This window comes from Cupressus sempervirens, chromosome 9 (assembly GCF_028749045.1).
Source record: "Cupressus sempervirens isolate cs-2001-9-10 chromosome 9, ASM2874904v1, whole genome shotgun sequence".
Classification (NCBI taxonomy): Eukaryota; Viridiplantae; Streptophyta; class Pinopsida; order Cupressales; family Cupressaceae; genus Cupressus; species Cupressus sempervirens.
The window spans coordinates 383915966-383933055 of NC_143126.1; the positions used below are offsets into that span (position 1 = coordinate 383915966).

The 17090-nt window shown below is 35.8% G+C and overlaps 2 protein-coding genes across 2 annotated transcripts in view; both read right to left on the minus strand.

The window, feature by feature from the left end:
• ABP1 (endoplasmic reticulum auxin binding protein 1) overlaps window positions 1-17090 on the minus strand; it is a 189366-nt gene that overhangs the window by 158238 nt on the left and 14038 nt on the right. The window lies entirely within an intron of this gene.
• LOC149538871 (uncharacterized) lies at window positions 13588-16080 on the minus strand. Its single transcript, XM_089800235.1, has 3 exons — window positions 14824-16080; window positions 14325-14733; window positions 13588-14222 (listed from the first exon to the last, which is right to left on the minus strand). The coding sequence occupies exons 1-3, from the start codon at window positions 15919-15921 to the stop codon at window positions 13672-13674; spliced, it is 2058 nt and encodes a 685-aa protein (XP_089656361.1). The 5' UTR covers window positions 15922-16080; the 3' UTR covers window positions 13588-13671.

The window sequence follows — 17090 nt, forward strand, 5'->3', positions numbered from 1 at the left end:
TAAAGAAAGCTCTATATGGTCTAAAGCAAGCACCTAAACCCTAGTATGCAAGGTTGGACAAGTATTTGGCAAAACTTGGATTTGCTAAAGGTACGGCAGATAGTAATTTGTATTTAAAAGAAATTAAAAATAGTTTGTTGATAATAGTAATATTTGTTGATGACATAATATTTGGAGGTAACGATGAAGCAAGTGATAAGTTTGCTAATGAGATCAAGAATGAGTCTGAAATGAGTCTGGTAGGAGAAATGAAGCTCTTTCTAGGTTTGCAAATTGTGCAAAACAGTGATGGCATTTTCATCAAATATCAAAATAACCTTAATCCACAACATTCGTGACTAAAGAAGATATTAACTAATAAGAGATAATAGTCAATGATAACTTAATAATTGAAAATATAAGGAAATGTAAGAATAAGTCAATAATATATATATATATATATATATATATATATATATATATATATATATATATATATATATATATATATATATATATATATATATATATATATTTCTTGTAAAAACACTTAAATAATCTACTACAATATAATATTATAAATGAATAAACAAATTAATCAATAAAAGAATATATTGATACAATAAATAAACTTTTATTCAAGAAATGATAAACTGATTAAGTTATAAGGACAAATATAATACAAATATAATCACTAATGAGAAGGCACAACTATAGGAGAAGGATTCGTTCCAAAACATATTAATCTAGGGATATTGGAAGATTGGAGAAAAGTGGGGGGAAAAAACATTAAAAAATATATATTCAATGGATTAAAATGTTATCGAACAAGACAAAGAACTTTGTTTATAATCATAGTGGCACATACGAAAGAAGAATTAAATCGCATCTGGAGGTATCGCATATACTAAACACCGTTGAATAGACAAACACTCATGTGCAAAACGAAGACCGATAATCCAATCAACCCCAGCGCAGACAACAGTTAAAGGACGAGCTAGTGTCACAAACAGGAGTTACGCGACATCATATAAAAGCGGGTATTACACAAGAGTTGATGGTGTAGTATCGACAGTGCATATAAATACCATTCAGAGCAGATAAAGTTGATGAAAGGTAACATAATAGTAAAGGAATAACTAGAATAACACCGCACATGTTAGAAGGAATAACAGCCAATTCAATAGCAAAGCAAACATCTAAATCTGATATCAATTGATCAAAGTAAAGTCTTTCCAGACGGAGGTATGATGGACAACACTTAGTGGGAACTCATATTCTTAAAGACCAAGTGGACCTTGGTAAAGGATATTTATTATGAATATGAAGACTCTTATAGAGAAATCTAGAAACCAGAGGGCATTCATAATCAAATGTCAAGATCCTAAATTAGGTTTTAGAGAGGGATTTACAAAGAATTCCTTAGGGACAATATATATATTGTAACGGTCAAACATATGCATATGTTAGAGATAAGAGACTTGGTAGAGGTAGGATCTCTACCAAGTAGTGTTACCAAAGATCCCAAAGAGGCCTAAGGGACAAGCTCTTTCTATGGCAATTACCTAATCAAGATAAAATTCTCACCACAGGGTTAGGTCACTAGAGAAAGGATTTCTCCCGAAGGATTAGGAAGGGTTGCTTGGGTAGTATGTAGATTAGTATTTACTTAAATCCAATATTGCTAATATGTTTTATATACAATTTTTGATATTTTACTGACAAATGGTTGCAGGTTACAGCATCTGAAGCTAAGCGGAAAGCGGGGACATTACAAGTAGTAAGCCTATTGGTACACCAATGATAACTGGTCACAAGTTATCTAGCAAAGATGAGACTCCGACAATTGAACTAAAGAGATACAGATCCATGATTGGAGGATTGCATTATCTGACTCACACCAGACCAAATATAGCAAATGTAGTTGGGATTGTAGCTAGATTTCAAGTTGATCCTAAGTAGCATCATTATGTAGCAATAAAGAGGATATTCAGATAGTTGAAGGGAACATCTAATTATGGGATATGGCATGACAAGCTGATCCTAAGTAGCATCATTATGCAGCAATAAAGAGGATATTCAGATATTTGAAGGGAACATCTAGTTATGGGATATGGTATATTTCACTTTATGTGCCTATACTGATGCGGATTGGGCAGGCAGTATGGATGATAGAAAGAGCACTAGTGGTGGAGCATTCTTTCTTAGAGGAAGTTTGGTTTCTTGGCTGAGCAAGAAACAAGAATGTATTTTGATGCAAAGCATCTTACAAACCAAACAATTGTCTAAGATCTTGATGATCTAATCTTCATTGAAATAATTGAAAAAAGGCAAATACTACTTGTTTGCTTCTTTTAACAAACAACTTCAATACTGTCCCAAGTTTTACAATTTCCAAGAATTGAGTCACTTGACCCACTAAAACTCAAAACCAAAATTTCTGGAAACAATAAACTTTGTAGATAACTACAATAACTATCACCTCACCAAATCTTGAGGTCTGAGGACCCCATTTGATTCCTCAAACAATTATTGTTTCAAACTACAAATTTTGGTCCATATCCCTGTCATAATTCAGAATTAAAACACCAAACCCTACATAGGGCATCCCATATCTTCATCAAAATGAATCCAAATGATACCAAACCAATTCCATGTAAAAAGCTTATGAATCTAATTTAAGAATATGTAAGCAATTTATTTTTCCCAATCATAAATAATTTTTCAAGCACAAATCATTGCCTGCAACTCCAATGGAGATCTTTAAAAACCAGTTTCCATTAAAATATGCATAACCTTCACAAATCTACATAAAACCGACTCAAACCAAAAGGAAATGAAAGATAACTCACATGGCTTTCAATGAGTATTATTAGAGGTCTTGAATCTCCAAAATGTGTTTGTACCACACACTGTAACATGAATGTATTCAGGGAATCTCAAATCTGCAAATACCCACTTTCACCAAAATGCTCATAACTTATTCATTTCTAAATAAAATTGAACCAAACCAAAAGCATGAGAAGGAGGATTCATCATTCTATCTATCCATTACTATATTGCATGGTTTACAGGCTATACAAAACTATACAAGGCTTGGAAACAACACTAAAACTAAAAGACCAATCAAAACAACAACAATAGAATGCACCAAAAAAGTATCAAAATATTTCTTTTCAAATCTGATTTGGTTTGATCATACAATGGTATTTATATCCATTTGATAGAGAGAAACCTTCCTAACTACCCCCAAGACCAACCATCTACCTTTTTACATCATTTTTGTAATGTTAGCAACTTTCTCAATGTTGCATTTTACAACTTTTTGTGCAACTTATACATTTTTGACAAAATGACTTCAAATCTTTGTCAAACCTCTCTATACATATCCAAATGGAATATTTAAGACCTTTATAATTCTTTTACCTTTCCATGGATCTTTTATACAAATTTGACCATGTAGACCTAAACATGAGCTATTTGACAACTTGAGCAATATTGTGCACATGCTTACATTTCTTGTCAACACTTTTACAAATGGATTCAAAATGAATCAATACATCATATAATTGACTTTAAATGACTCAAAAACTTTATATATCTCATAGTGACCTCTAGGATTAGGTGCTCCGACACCATATTTCGCAGAGTACAGCTGAGGCAAAGTATGTAGCAATAACAAATAACTATAATCAAGTTATGTGGATGAAGTAGATGCTAAAGGATATTAGAATAGAATTCTCAAAACCTGTTGTCATATAGTGTGATAACACAAGTACAATAAGTATGTCTAAGGATCGTATATTGCATTCTAAGACTAAGCATATATCTATTAAGTATTATGTTTTGAGAGAAAATATAGTAGAAAAGAAGATCAAATTAGAGTATGTGAGTACAAAAGATCATATTGCAGATATCTATACAAAACATTTACCTAAAGATACATTTGAGTATCTGAGAGGTATGCTTGGGGTTATGCCCATGCCTATTTTAAAGTAGATGATGCAGAGATTGCATCAGTCCAGTGGTACAAAGCACTATCATTAGACTGGATGGAATGTTGATGCTTCCTGTATGGGGGAGTATCTGTGATGAGCTGAGTCATTGAGGACTCTTAGTTTTTGGTCTTGAACAGTGTCTTTGGACACTTCAACTAGTTGAAGACTTGGAGCAGTAAATTGACATAATGAGACCTTTGTCATTGATGTCAATGGGGGAGAAGAGAGCATGGAAAACTATCTCTTAAGGGAGAAGGGAGAAGAGAGCATGAATGGGGGAGAAGTGTACATCTTCCAAATATGCATGGAGAGTTATGTAGCATATATTGTGAGTTGCTTAGTGTGAACAACTATTGCCGATCCAAGAGAAGAAGAAGAACAAAGCAATGTTCCAGAGGATTTCAAATTTGATTAAAGAAGAGGATTTGAGAAGATGAGAACAGCAGCAGCAACAAAGTACTATTTGGTATTCTTAGAACTTAGATGTTTTTCAACTATGTTGCCATCAATGCCAAAAGAGGAGATTGTTAGCACAAATGCTGATGGTATTCCTTGGGGGAGTATCCTAAGCATTGGAGAGTATTGACATGTTGTATTCATGATTATGTTTGTCATTGATGTCAACATAGCAGTAAGACTGACAGAGTAGCAGACAGAGATCTTAGTTGTACGAACAAGGTTTTGCTTGTCTGTTGATGTGCGGTCAAGGACATATTCTACATTGTGTACTGATGACGTGGTTCAGTACACATTAAGAAGGTCGAAGATGTACAGAAGATATACCTAATTTACAGAAAGCAATGCAGAGACAAAGTAATTGTTAAGTAGTTTCTGATGATTACATTATATCTTTTAGCAGAGATATAATTTGGAGATGCACAGTCAGCCAGTGACAGAAGATAGTCTGATGATGATGTCAGCAAGTGCGCAAGCCCTAGTATCACACCTATGAAAAGTTGTATAGACTGTGAGCTAACAGTGCTATTGTAATTATGAATTAATTAATTATCTTATTATAAGTAATTGGGAAAGCCTCAAGGCCAACTCAAGGAATTATTTTGAAGATATGGTATAAAAGAAAGATGTTTTCCTTGTTTGCAAAGTGTGTTAAATCAAAATACATCAATTGCGAAGTGTGCAAGGAAGTAGGAAAAGTAGCAGAGTGTTTAATGAATGCGAGAAAGCGTTCCAAGGGATTATTGGATGTGAGAGTTGAGATCTAGTAACAAGAACTGAAGGAGTAGAAGTCTGGTTGACAGGACAGAGGAAAAGGAAGGAGCAGTACTATTCATTACTATTATTCTACAAAGAATAATACGGAGATCATTTGGACAGTGCGTTCATTGGTCTTGCCCCTGAAGTTGTTTGGATAGTGGGTCTATCTGCCTTCTACAACTCCTAAAAGGGTTGGCACAACTCCTAACAGGGTTGGAATCTCCTAATGAGGATTCAAAGTCTCCTAACAGGGACTCATATGTACTGAATGTATTTCATAGACTCCTAACAGGGACCATCCTCTAACAAGGAATATTTTTATTAGTACATCATCTTGTGGGTACCATCCCCACCAAGGTTTTCCCTCTGATCAAGGGTTTCCCTGGTAAAGATATCTGGTGTTATTGTGCATGTGTATCTTGTTATGGTTTCTGATTATATTGCTCATATGGTTAAGATTTATTAAGGTTGATAATTGTGATAATAGTTGGATAACAAATTCACCCCCCCATCCCCTCTCAGTTATATTGGTGGACTATATATTCTAACAAGAGGGTCTTCTGAGGCAGTGACTTGGCTTGGGAGGGTCTTATCTTCTCCACAGTTCAATAAGTTACCGGTTGGTCTTCGTTTGGCTCAAATTAGACTTCATTTGGGCTTAGTTTTGTGTACTTACTATTTGTGATAAGTTGGATGTTGATTGAGATGGACCCTTTCTATTTTTGGAAAGTGCATTTGGTCACATGGATAAATTATAAGTGTGACTCCTATTTAAAACGGCATATTTAAATTATAAGTATTTTATGAGTTATAATATTTTTAGTGGCCAAATTATCATTAAATGACTTATTATAAAGTTATAATTTAATTTTATAATATCACAAATTTTGAGCGTTGAGTCATCATTGGAAGGGGCCATTTATTTTTTTAATATTATGCCTAAGCCAAGTATTAAATGTTGCCAAAAGAGTTAAGTTGGAAAGTTTCAAGAGTTGAGTTCTTTTAGGAAACTTTCACAATTTCAGAAGTTGAGTTCTTTTGGAAATTTTTGTCAACAAAGGCATTATAAATATGAGCTCATTTCATTGGGAAAAGCACACTTGAATATTTATTTGCATTTGTTGCCTTTGTGGCTTTTCTGAATTATGATTTTTATGCCCTTGCTGAAGTATAAGGGTCTAAATTCTGAGTTGTTCCATTGCATTTATAGCTGAAGTATTGTAGATTCGAATCTAAGATTTTAGTCTAGGATTGCTTTGCAAAGAGTTTAGTTGTTGTGGTAAAACTATTTGCTAATTCTCCTATTGTTTAATCTGTGTGTAGGGAGATTGTTTGCTAGAGGTATCCTGTGGATCTATGTAATAACCCCAATAGGTTATAACTTCTTCAAACACCAAAAATCTTTATACTTCAGTGGTTTGACATTTCATCAAACACTTTGCAAGCAAGCTCTGATACCACTGTAATAACCCTCCTCAAATCTGCTCTCAAAAAATGCTGATGAAGGCTCAAGGAATTTCATCAAACAATTCACATGCAAGGGATGTATGACTGATATAGTATTTCAGCGGGCTTTAAATGACTCTTTTTACAATTTTGCATCAATGAGAATCTTGTGCTAGAAGACTATAATGGACTACACAATGACCTAACATGAGTGTGCTACTAATTTTGACAATATTCAGTGCATATATATGATCTAAGCATGAGAAATGAACACCTATAGCCAACTGGCATTTTTACAAACAGTTGGTATGCAAACTAACTCGCTAATAAATAATGATATTAAATTGCTTAAATGACACCAGCAACTATTATCTTCTTAATTGCAATGAAAAAATACAATGCTCATGAAATATGGCCAAGACTTTGGCATTTGCATGGATTACAAAATGATAATGCTGGTATAATGCACACTTACAGTTGAAACTTATAACACCCTAAAAAAACAATACTAATAAAGGAACCTCGTTGTAGATGGCTGTAATAATTTTCTTCAATGCTGCCCCTTCTGTTTTGCTTTTCCGATTTGCTTTTTCGAACTGCTTTTTCGGTTCCACTTTTTCGGCCTGCTTTTTCGGTTCTGCTTTTTCGGGCTACTTTTTTGTATCTGCTTTTTTCAAACTGCTACCCTATTGAATCTCAAGACCATATCTTTCAATGGCGTCAAGATTTTCAGCTTGAAGGGATTTCGTCCTTCAAACTATTGAGACATGATCTCCAGAAAATTTCTCAATTTTTTTGATTTTCCCAAGCATACTAAAAAGAAGCTCTTCCCTTTCTTTTATAATGTTCTCACAAGAGCTCAATCCTTCGTTTTCTCAATGTGGGATAAAACATCACTCCTTTTATGTAACTTATGTCTCCAATGTGTTATAAAATAAAGGGGACTCTTTTAATTTAAATATTTCCCACAAACCATAGTCTATGCATTAATAAAGTTAAATATTTAAATTTAACTTTATAAAATAGCTTTATCAATGCATAACAAATCTTATCAATGATAAACAAGTCTTCTTGTTGATTTTAAACAATTAACATCAACATACCACTGCCACTGGATGTCCGACCATATCCAAGATGACTTACTATAAATAGTAAGTATGCCCAAAGTTGCCTCAAAACCCCTCAAAAAGACCTGCAACTGAAACTAACTAAGCCAAATAGCCTCTAAGCCCCTTTAATGTCCTGGTTAGCCTACAGGACCGTGGGGAAATAGGCTAACGACAACATCATGCTATGAATGCTAAAAAGGGAAAAAGAGGACATTACAATCTATGAATGAGGGATTTTTGGGAATTGCTATAGAAATTGATAGATTTCGAAATTGGATATGCGTGGCTATCGATTTCATGTAGTGTATGACCTTCAGCATTGTCCAAAACATCTATATGTCCTGGATGCCATTGCTCATTGGTGAAGCGATTCATTTATGACCAACGTTTGAGCTGATTGGGATCTGCGGGTGATTGAAGGGGCAGTGTTTTCATTGGATAAATCTGCTGCTAGGTAATTGGAGGTTTTGTGTTTCATCTTAGACCATCAGCATCACAAATCGGGATGCTACCAAGGGACTGTGACCAGCGTATTGGTAGTATCAAGGTTTGCAAATACTTACACCTAATTTACAATCAACATCATGCTTGGGAATTGAAGCGGCATTCAAAGGGAGTCTCTCCTTGCATTGTATTATGCAGCAGACCAATCAGGTTCCTTTAATCATTTGTATTGCATTGAAATTGCTTGTTAATTATGGTTGCATTGGCATATTGAATTGCTCAAGTGCAAAATCAGGTTCTTTATCATATGTAATTTTTCTATGCAAGGGTAGAATTAGTTAGTTGCAGCTGGAACTACTATCAAATTATTGTAATTGCACAAGAATTGAGTTTGATGTAATAAGTGCAAAATAAATTTCAATGAGCATTTAGCTTTGAAATTTTAGTTGCAGTTCATTTAGAAAATTTCCTAGATTAATTACATCTGATTTTGCTAGCATATTTTGTTTAAGAATTCGTTTGCAAAATGTTGGCCCAAAAACAAACAAAATGATCAGTGTAAAATTGGTAAAGATTAGAGAGATTTAAGATATAGCCAGGTGAGGGATATTATAGGTTCAAAACTATATTGGTCCGACTTTGTTTCCAAAGAGTCTCGTCAAAGAAGCTCTATCTTCAATATTGAAAAATTACTCAAGATAGGAAGAGATTTTTGAAGGCAGCAATCCAAATGACTGGCAAGACAAGCTGACTTTCATCAGGGAATATTGCAATTTAAGAAACAAGTTGGTGTTTTAGAAGTTCGCTGCTGCTAAAATGAGTGATGGACAACAAGTTTTTCATCAGCACACTGAGACCATCTCAGAGAATTGTCATTTGTTGAGGAAAGTCTTTGGACAAACATGCTATCAAGAAAGGTTGTGGGGAAGGCAAAAGGAATCAAGTAGTGTGCAAAGTTAGGAGGGTTAAAGCCTCAAACTTAATTCAATATGTCATGGGATACCACAGGTGGTATGAGTAACTGCAAGCAATGTCAGCTTTATTAAATATTGACCCATTGCGGGACATTGACAATTGAGAAGGCATCATCATTAAGATTTAGTAGTTTTCAGTGGCACTTGATGGATCCATAGCCAAGCATAAAGGAAAGTTGAAAGTATTCAAAACAAGTTGCATCGTCCAGGGAGGTGTGTCCACAAAATGGAGCAAGGAAGTTGGAACAACACCCAAACTTGGGTGTCTAAGCCATACTCGGCCTAGTCTCAATGGGACATGATGAAGTTTCCAGGCTTGCAGATATGTAGGAAGAAGTATTAGAGTTTTTTTTTTAGTCTACAGATAGATAGCCAAAAAATAGCAGTGTCAACATTAGTGTTGAGACAGGAATGATGAACTGATATTTCCAGAAATCTTGTTAAAATGACAGCAACATTGACTAGGTTCATCATTTTTTGAATACATGCAAAATCGTTGATCTACTCCGTTATTGATTATTCTATGTCATTGGTTGGTCTATTTTCCGCATTTCCTTTACTATTAAAATAAATGAATGATCTAATTGTTGTTAAAGTTGGTGAGAAAGGGTGGTAGCCCATTATAGTGGTATTAGAGCTGGTTAAGCTCTTGAGCAATTGGGTGTTATGTGTCCATCAACACATCACTATTATCTACGAAGGAAAATTTCAAATCCTAGCTTGGACCAACAACCACAGATCGAACTGTCTTTTTTTCAAATAGGTGCAATGGACAAGGATGCTCATAATAACAGTGGAATCGAAAATGTTTTAGGGGAGTTGGCGAGGACCAAAGGGAAATGATGAATATGTTAACGTCAATCTCAACAACAAATGACTCCAATACTTACTCTATTAGTATGGAATAACAGTAACACAGGAAACAATGGGAACATTGCAATACTAGGAACCAAGGATACAATGGAAATCAAGGACAGAATTCTACTACAAATGGCATGAATAGAAAGGAGCTTCTGGATCTGCAGTCCATTTGAGGCCATCAATGCCTACTTTTTGTAATGCCAACAATCCACCGCCTAAGAATGAACAAACTAATCAAGAGTTTCATAGACAGGTCTGGATGGATTTGCAAGCATTAGGAAGGGATTTTCAAGATGAGATGTCCTTTCCAGATTACATAGTTTTCAGAGAAAGGAATAGACCGCGCAGAGGAAATGAAAGAAGGTTTTAATACCAAGAATTACAATGAACAGTTGGTAAAGTAGCTGTTCCTTTTTTTGATGGGTCAAGAAAAATTATAGTGAGACCATGGGTACAAAATTAAACATCTTTTTCCAACTTAAGCCAATAGCACAAGATGAGGCAATAAAAGATGCAACCTTGCATTTGGAAGACAGTGCTCATGAATAGTGGTATCATGGATTAATTGCTTTAGGCCATGAGCAGATTGTATCCTATGCTGAATTTATGGAGAAACTCAGATCATTTTACCAAAAAAGATCTGAAACTAGATTTCAAAGAGTTGGCTCAATTGAAACAATGGGGAACTATAGAAAGTTTCATTTCAGGTTTCCAAAGGCTTTCAGTTTCAGTAACAGATATCTTAGAAAGAAGGAGAGCGGTGCTTTTCATAAATGGGTTAATTCCGAACCTTTGAGAGGCTAGGTTAAGTGCAACAAGTGTTTAGGATGCTATCAAAAGAGTAAGGGAAATAGATGCATCAACTTCAAGGAGTAAGTATTTTCCAAGAAACCTCCACTACAAGGAAAAAGATTAAAAATGCTCACATAAAGATTCTGATTAGTCAAAGAAGGCACAGACCAGATTAGACGATGAGCAACTAAATGACCTTAAAAAGAAGAAACTATGTTCCCAATATAGCAAACCATGGGACCTAACTCATAAGTGTGCTCTAAAGGCAAAAGAGAAACAGTTAGAGTATTTTACAGCCCTTGAATCATGTTCTGATAATTCAGATTAGCAGACTGAATCCAACTCTAGTGAATGAGAATCCTCATCAGAAGAGTCGGAAAAAGAGCATGGAAAGAAGAGTTGCATGGAACAATTAACCAGCTTGTAGGAAATTGGCTCTTTCAGAGTTACAGGTGTGTTGTATGGTGTAATGTCCCCAATTTTTAATAAAATATTTAATTAGGTTAATTAATTAAACGGTCCTAAAAATAAAATAATATCACAAGAACTTATTTAATTAATTGATTTAATTAATAAAAGGGCCCACTCTTTATTTTATTTTGTCGTAACTTGTCGTCTGTCGACATTTTTGTAATCTTTCGGAAAGCTTCCCCGAAGCCCTTTATAAAGCCATCTTGTAGGTTGTTTTATGCATGCGATTTAAATTATTTTATTGTATGCCAATTCCTATTGGATTTTTGTATTGTTTGCCATTTCCGAAGTGAGAGATCTTCCCTACTTGGCTCTTGCAGTTTCGGTGGGAATCAACCCTCACCCTATTCCATTCATTGTATTTCTTTGCTTCGGATCTAGCACATTTGGAGCACCATCTTTGTTTATCAAATATAATATTTGGATTTCGGCAATAAATTGTTACATCTCTGTGTTGGCATATGCTTCCGTGTCTAATTATTATTTGGTGCATTAGTGAATTATATCTTCCCCTCGACATCCCCAGGTCACTCCCTTCAACACATTCCTCAAACAATACCATGGCATCAGACTTTTCCCTCAAGTGTTTCCCTCGAGCACTTTCCCTCAGGTATTTCCCTCAAGCACTTTCCCTCGGGAACTTTTCCTTGCGCACTTTCCCTCAAGAACATTTCCTTGGGCACTTTCCCTTAGGCACTTTCTCTGGGGACCTTCCCTTAGGTGCTCTCCCTCGGATACTTTCCCTTGGGTACTCTCCTTCAGGCTGAGTTCTCCTTCAAACCGGGTTCTCCTTTGAACCAGGTTCTCCTTCAGATGGAGTTCTCCTTCAGACCAGCTTCTCCTTCGGACCGAGTTCTCCTTCGGACCGAGTTTTCCTTTGGACGGAATTTTCCCTCGAATCGAGTTCTCCTCTGGGTCGAGTACTCCATCAGGTTGAGTTTCCCTTCGGATCAATATCCTTTTAGGACTGAGATTGCCTTTAGACTAAGATCGCCTACGGCCAAGATCATACTGGGAACATTACATTGGTAGCAGAGCTGATGATCTTGCCAACCTTTTGGGATGATTGAGAGACTTTGGGAATCAAATCATGCTATGGCCACCAGCAATGGAGAGTGGTGGATAAAGGCACTACAAAAGATTGGCAAAGAGCTCGGTGAGTGTGTTGATCTTCCATTAGATATATTGGAAGTATTTTTGTGTAAGGTAGACCAATTACCTTCAAGATTTATATAGAGGACCCTTTCGCCGATTAAGGATGCCTTAAGTCAACCCAAGCTTTTGAGACACCATGACAAGGAAATAAGGTTGGGAGCTACAACATGTCTTAGTGAGATCTTTAGAATTTCGCTTCCTAGATCACCGTATGATGATAACACCATGATAGAGATATTGCATTTGATCGTTGACAGCTTTCAGAGCCTTAATGACTTTAGTGGTGATCCATTTGGTAAGAGATTTACAATATTGGAGAATTGTGCAAATGTCCAAGTAGGTAACCTCCTCTTAGATCTAGAATTGCAAGACTTGATCCATGATATGTTTCATCAATTCTTGGTCACAATCAAGGAGTGTCATGATACCAGGGTTTGTTTCAATTGCTATGGAGAAACTTATGATTTCATGCATTGAAGAGATGGATGAAATATCCCAACATATCATATCTATGTTATGGGTTGTTCATAATCTAGAATGTGTCCCTTCTATGGCAGCATGTAGATTGGTCAATAATGTATTTAAGCATTGCAAAGAAAAATTAACATCCCATTTGCACAAGGTTGAGGAGGTTGGTGATAGCAATCAGAGTGATGAGGGAAATGAAGAGTCACATGAGGATTTGCAAGAATTTGTTTCTATGCCTACAAGTGGAGTGTACCTAAAAGTTCAAGATGACGAAAAAGGTGAAGAAGATAAAAATTAAGGTCCTATCAGTCATAGTTTAAAAATTCGGTATCGGCAATATCTCGGCTGACCCAAAAATTTCGAAAATATCGGAATCGGCAAAAACTCGGCAAAAATTTCGGCAATAAATCGGCACTTTTATCGAACATTTGAAAATATACAATTTCTTAAAATATTCTTAAAAATGCATACAGAGTAACATACACACTAAATTTGTAGAACATATAATGATTTGAGATATCTACCATATATGAAGCAAAGTTCTAAGTTAAACAATAATTCATAATTTCATAGCAATTAAAACTTAGCGGATCAACATAGTAATAGAAATTAGAATCATAAACTGAAAAACAAGTATAACATCAAAATATAAATAAGTTCAATACATATAGCAATCAAACTCCATGAAAGTTTGAAACTACAACTTCTGAATACATATTAAGTTCAAGTTTCAGTATCAATGAAAACTAAAAGTAGCAATCATAAATTGCGTCTACGAGTAAAACTCAAAAAAGATTGTTGCTGCTGGGTGAGTGGTGTTGAAGTAGTTGCCGTAGCAGCATCCTCAACAGGTGCCCTAGTAGGTGCCTCACGCTCCACAGAAGCCTCTGATGGATGACCAAGCTCAGGTTCCACCTCATGTGCTGCCACATCTGCATCCCAGTCATCTGCCTCCATCTCAAACTCAGCTAGCTGCTCATCTGTCAATAAAGGTTCGCCCACATCCTCATCTACACCCTCACCATCAGGAGGAGCAATCCAATCTGCTGAATATGGATCAATGTCATCCAAGTCTAGTGCTGCATATGAAGCTTGCCCTTTCACCTTCTCGTGCAAGAGAAGGTTGTACTTCACATAGACCAAGTCATTTAGGCGTTTTTGGGTCAACCTATTACGTTTCTTTGTGTGTATGTCTTGAAAAGTACTCCAATTTCTCTCGCAGCCAGAAGCACTACAAGGCTGCGATAAAATTCGAATGGCAAGCTGTCGAAGATTAGGCGTTGTGGCACCATAATCTTCCCACCACAGATCTGCAAGGTTTAAAAAAATCATTTATGATGCGATAAAACTTCCAATAAACTTCACGAGCGAAATAAATGGTATGATAAAATTAAACGCAAGTTCTTTTTTACCTGGCTGCAAGGTGTATCTCCTACGCTTGCAATCAGGAGAAGAAAATAATGGCCCCTCTTCCCTCTTGTAGCTCTGCAACTCATCAAGTATGATGTCTCGGAGGTCCGTATCAGCAACCAATCTTCGAATACATGTATCCAAGCCAATTTGAACCTCTGCATCTGCTTTAAAAGTGTTGGAGAAATAGTACTTGGGGTTCAAGTAGTAGGCAGCTGCATGAATGTGTTGGTGGAGTTGTCGGTTCCACCTACGATCAATGATGTTCCATATGGGTCTATATTTGGTCTCATTTGACCTATACAAGTGTTGAATGGCCTCTTTTGCGCTATCCATAGCCTCATATAGAAACCCCATGGGGTTTTTATCCCCATCCACAATTCGTAGAACCTTCACCAACGGCTCTGATACCTAGACATAATAAGACATACAAAATCAGCCAATGAATGAAAATATTTCAAAGTTAAATTTTAAATCATCAATTAAGATTTGAAAACTTACTTTGAGGGTCTCCTTCATTAGCTTTTCAAAGCTACTATCAAACACAATCCTCACAATCTTCTCTGCTTCAGGCTTCTTGGCATAAGGACTCTCTAACCATTTCTTATCAAGAAACATGCGCCTGAGGTCTAACAATGTCTCTGATATGCTTTGCAAATTTAGAAAATTAGTAGCAAAGCGTGTGACCCCTGCTCGTACAAGATCCTTACCACTAGTGTGCTCTCTCATAAGACTCAAGACCCATGTATGATTGTAGATGTACTTCGCAATATTCCTTCCATCTTCAACCACCTTCTCCACCCAGCTCAGTTTCCCTAGATCCTCAAGAAGCAAGTCGAGACAATGGGCAGCACAAGGGCTCCAAAACAATGTAGGATGTCTCTCCATCAGAAGTCTACCGGCTGCCACATACGCAGCTGCATTATCAGTCACAATCTGGATGACATTAGCCACTCCCACTTCTATTACCACCTCATCCAACATGTTACACAAATTTTCTGCATTTTTCACTTGATCAGAGGCATCAACTGATTTTAGAAATACCAACTGCCCCCCTGAAGCAACTAGAAAGTTGATGAGTGTCCTATTCCTGCCATCGGTCCACCCATCAGAGATAATAGTGCAACCTTTCTGTTCCCAAACTCTTCTTTGCTCTTCCACAAGTTGATGAATGTTTCTTACTTCGTCATCTAACAACGGCCCACTCACCTCATAGGGAGTTGGGGACTTGAACCCCTTACCAGACAAAGAAATGGAAGTTACCACTTGATCCCAATATGGACTGCATAAAGCATTGAAGGAAAGATTATTCCGGACCCAAAATCTCATAATTGCCACTTTTGTTTGTTCGTGCATCTCTTTGTTCCATGCAGTACCTAGTAAGCCGGGTTGAGCACCAGGAGTGTTACGTGGAACCCAAAAATCTGCTAAAGACCCACTCACACTTCCCGATCCCCGTATCCGAGGCCCAATAGAAGCAGAACTTTCTCCACCTGTTTGTGATCCTGTAGAACTAAAAGTCTCCATTGGGGCTGCCATGGCCTCGAATATCCTCTTTTTTGCTGCCTTACTTTGTGCATATTGTTGAAGGCTTGCCATAGCCTCTCTTGTAGCCTCTTCTGGACACTTTAGACACGGTGTAATATCATTGCATGGAATCTTTGCAAGATGCTATTTCAATCGGCTTATCCCTGAAGTCATGCATTTAAAGCAATGGATACACTGGATATCTCCTTTGTTTGCTCCTGCAATACCATGTTTCCATAAAGGGTCCTTTGCTCTGCCACCACCAGTCATCCTGTTACAAAAATGAAAAATCAAATATTAGATTAGTTTAAGATCAAACACAATTTGTAGCAATTTATAAAATAGTATGAATCTATAAAGCACAAATCACATTTAAATAATATCCTTACTTAAATTTAGATTTTATATTTTATCTTGTATCTGCTAATTTTTTTAAAATTTAATAAGCTACAATTTTACATTACAGCGATTAATATTTAATATTTAGTAAAATAGTGAAATAGTAAAATATAGTAAATAGTAAATATTAAAGTCGAATATTTATATAATAATAAAACAATATTATATAAAAGTTAAATTTACACTAATACTATTTTATTACTATATATAAGTTATTGTTTTATAATTTTATTATTATATATAAGTTTAAGTTTTATATTTATTAATTTTATTATTATATATAAGACTATAAGTTATTGTTTTAAAATTTTATTATTATATATTATTATTAATTTATTATATTCTAATTTGTTGGTAATACATATTATATATTACATTTAATCCAAATAAAAAATAATACATTTGTAATACATTTAATCCAAATAAAAAAGAATACGTTTGTAATCTGTTTATAATAATTTTTATTTAACTAAATACAATAATATATATTAAAATTTAATATAGTATCACAATGAACTATGGAAAACGAAAAATTCAAATATTAAATCAGCAAAAAAAAATTAAAAACGAACCCGAAACCCTACCTGGAGAGAAGACGCGGCAGACTGCAGAGCAAATCCTGACCTCCAACTGCGGCTACCTTGGAATCACGGCGATGGGAGTTTGAACTTTGAAGACCTTGCTATCACTGCGACTGCGATTGCTATCCCAAGTCCCGACTGCTATCAGTGATTGCGATTCACGGCGACGGCGCTCTTTTTGGCTCTTTTTGGCGTATGTAAAGGCGCGGCCAAAAGTTGAAAAGACCTAATTTTCTTTGACCCCAGTCAACGAATTAATCC

Excerpts from the sequence above, each read along its gene's own strand:
- LOC149538871 (XM_089800235.1), bottom strand. The coding sequence starts at position 15,921 with ATGGCAAGCCTTCAACAATATGCACAAAGTAAGGCAGCAAAAAAGAGG. Across the intron at positions 14,734-14,823 it reads TAATGAAGGAGACCCTCAAA|GTATCAGAGCCGTTGGTGAA; the intron begins GTAAGTTTTCAA and ends TATTATGTCTAG. Across the intron at positions 14,223-14,324 it reads GAGATACACCTTGCAGCCAG|ATCTGTGGTGGGAAGATTAT; the intron begins GTAAAAAAGAAC and ends TAAACCTTGCAG.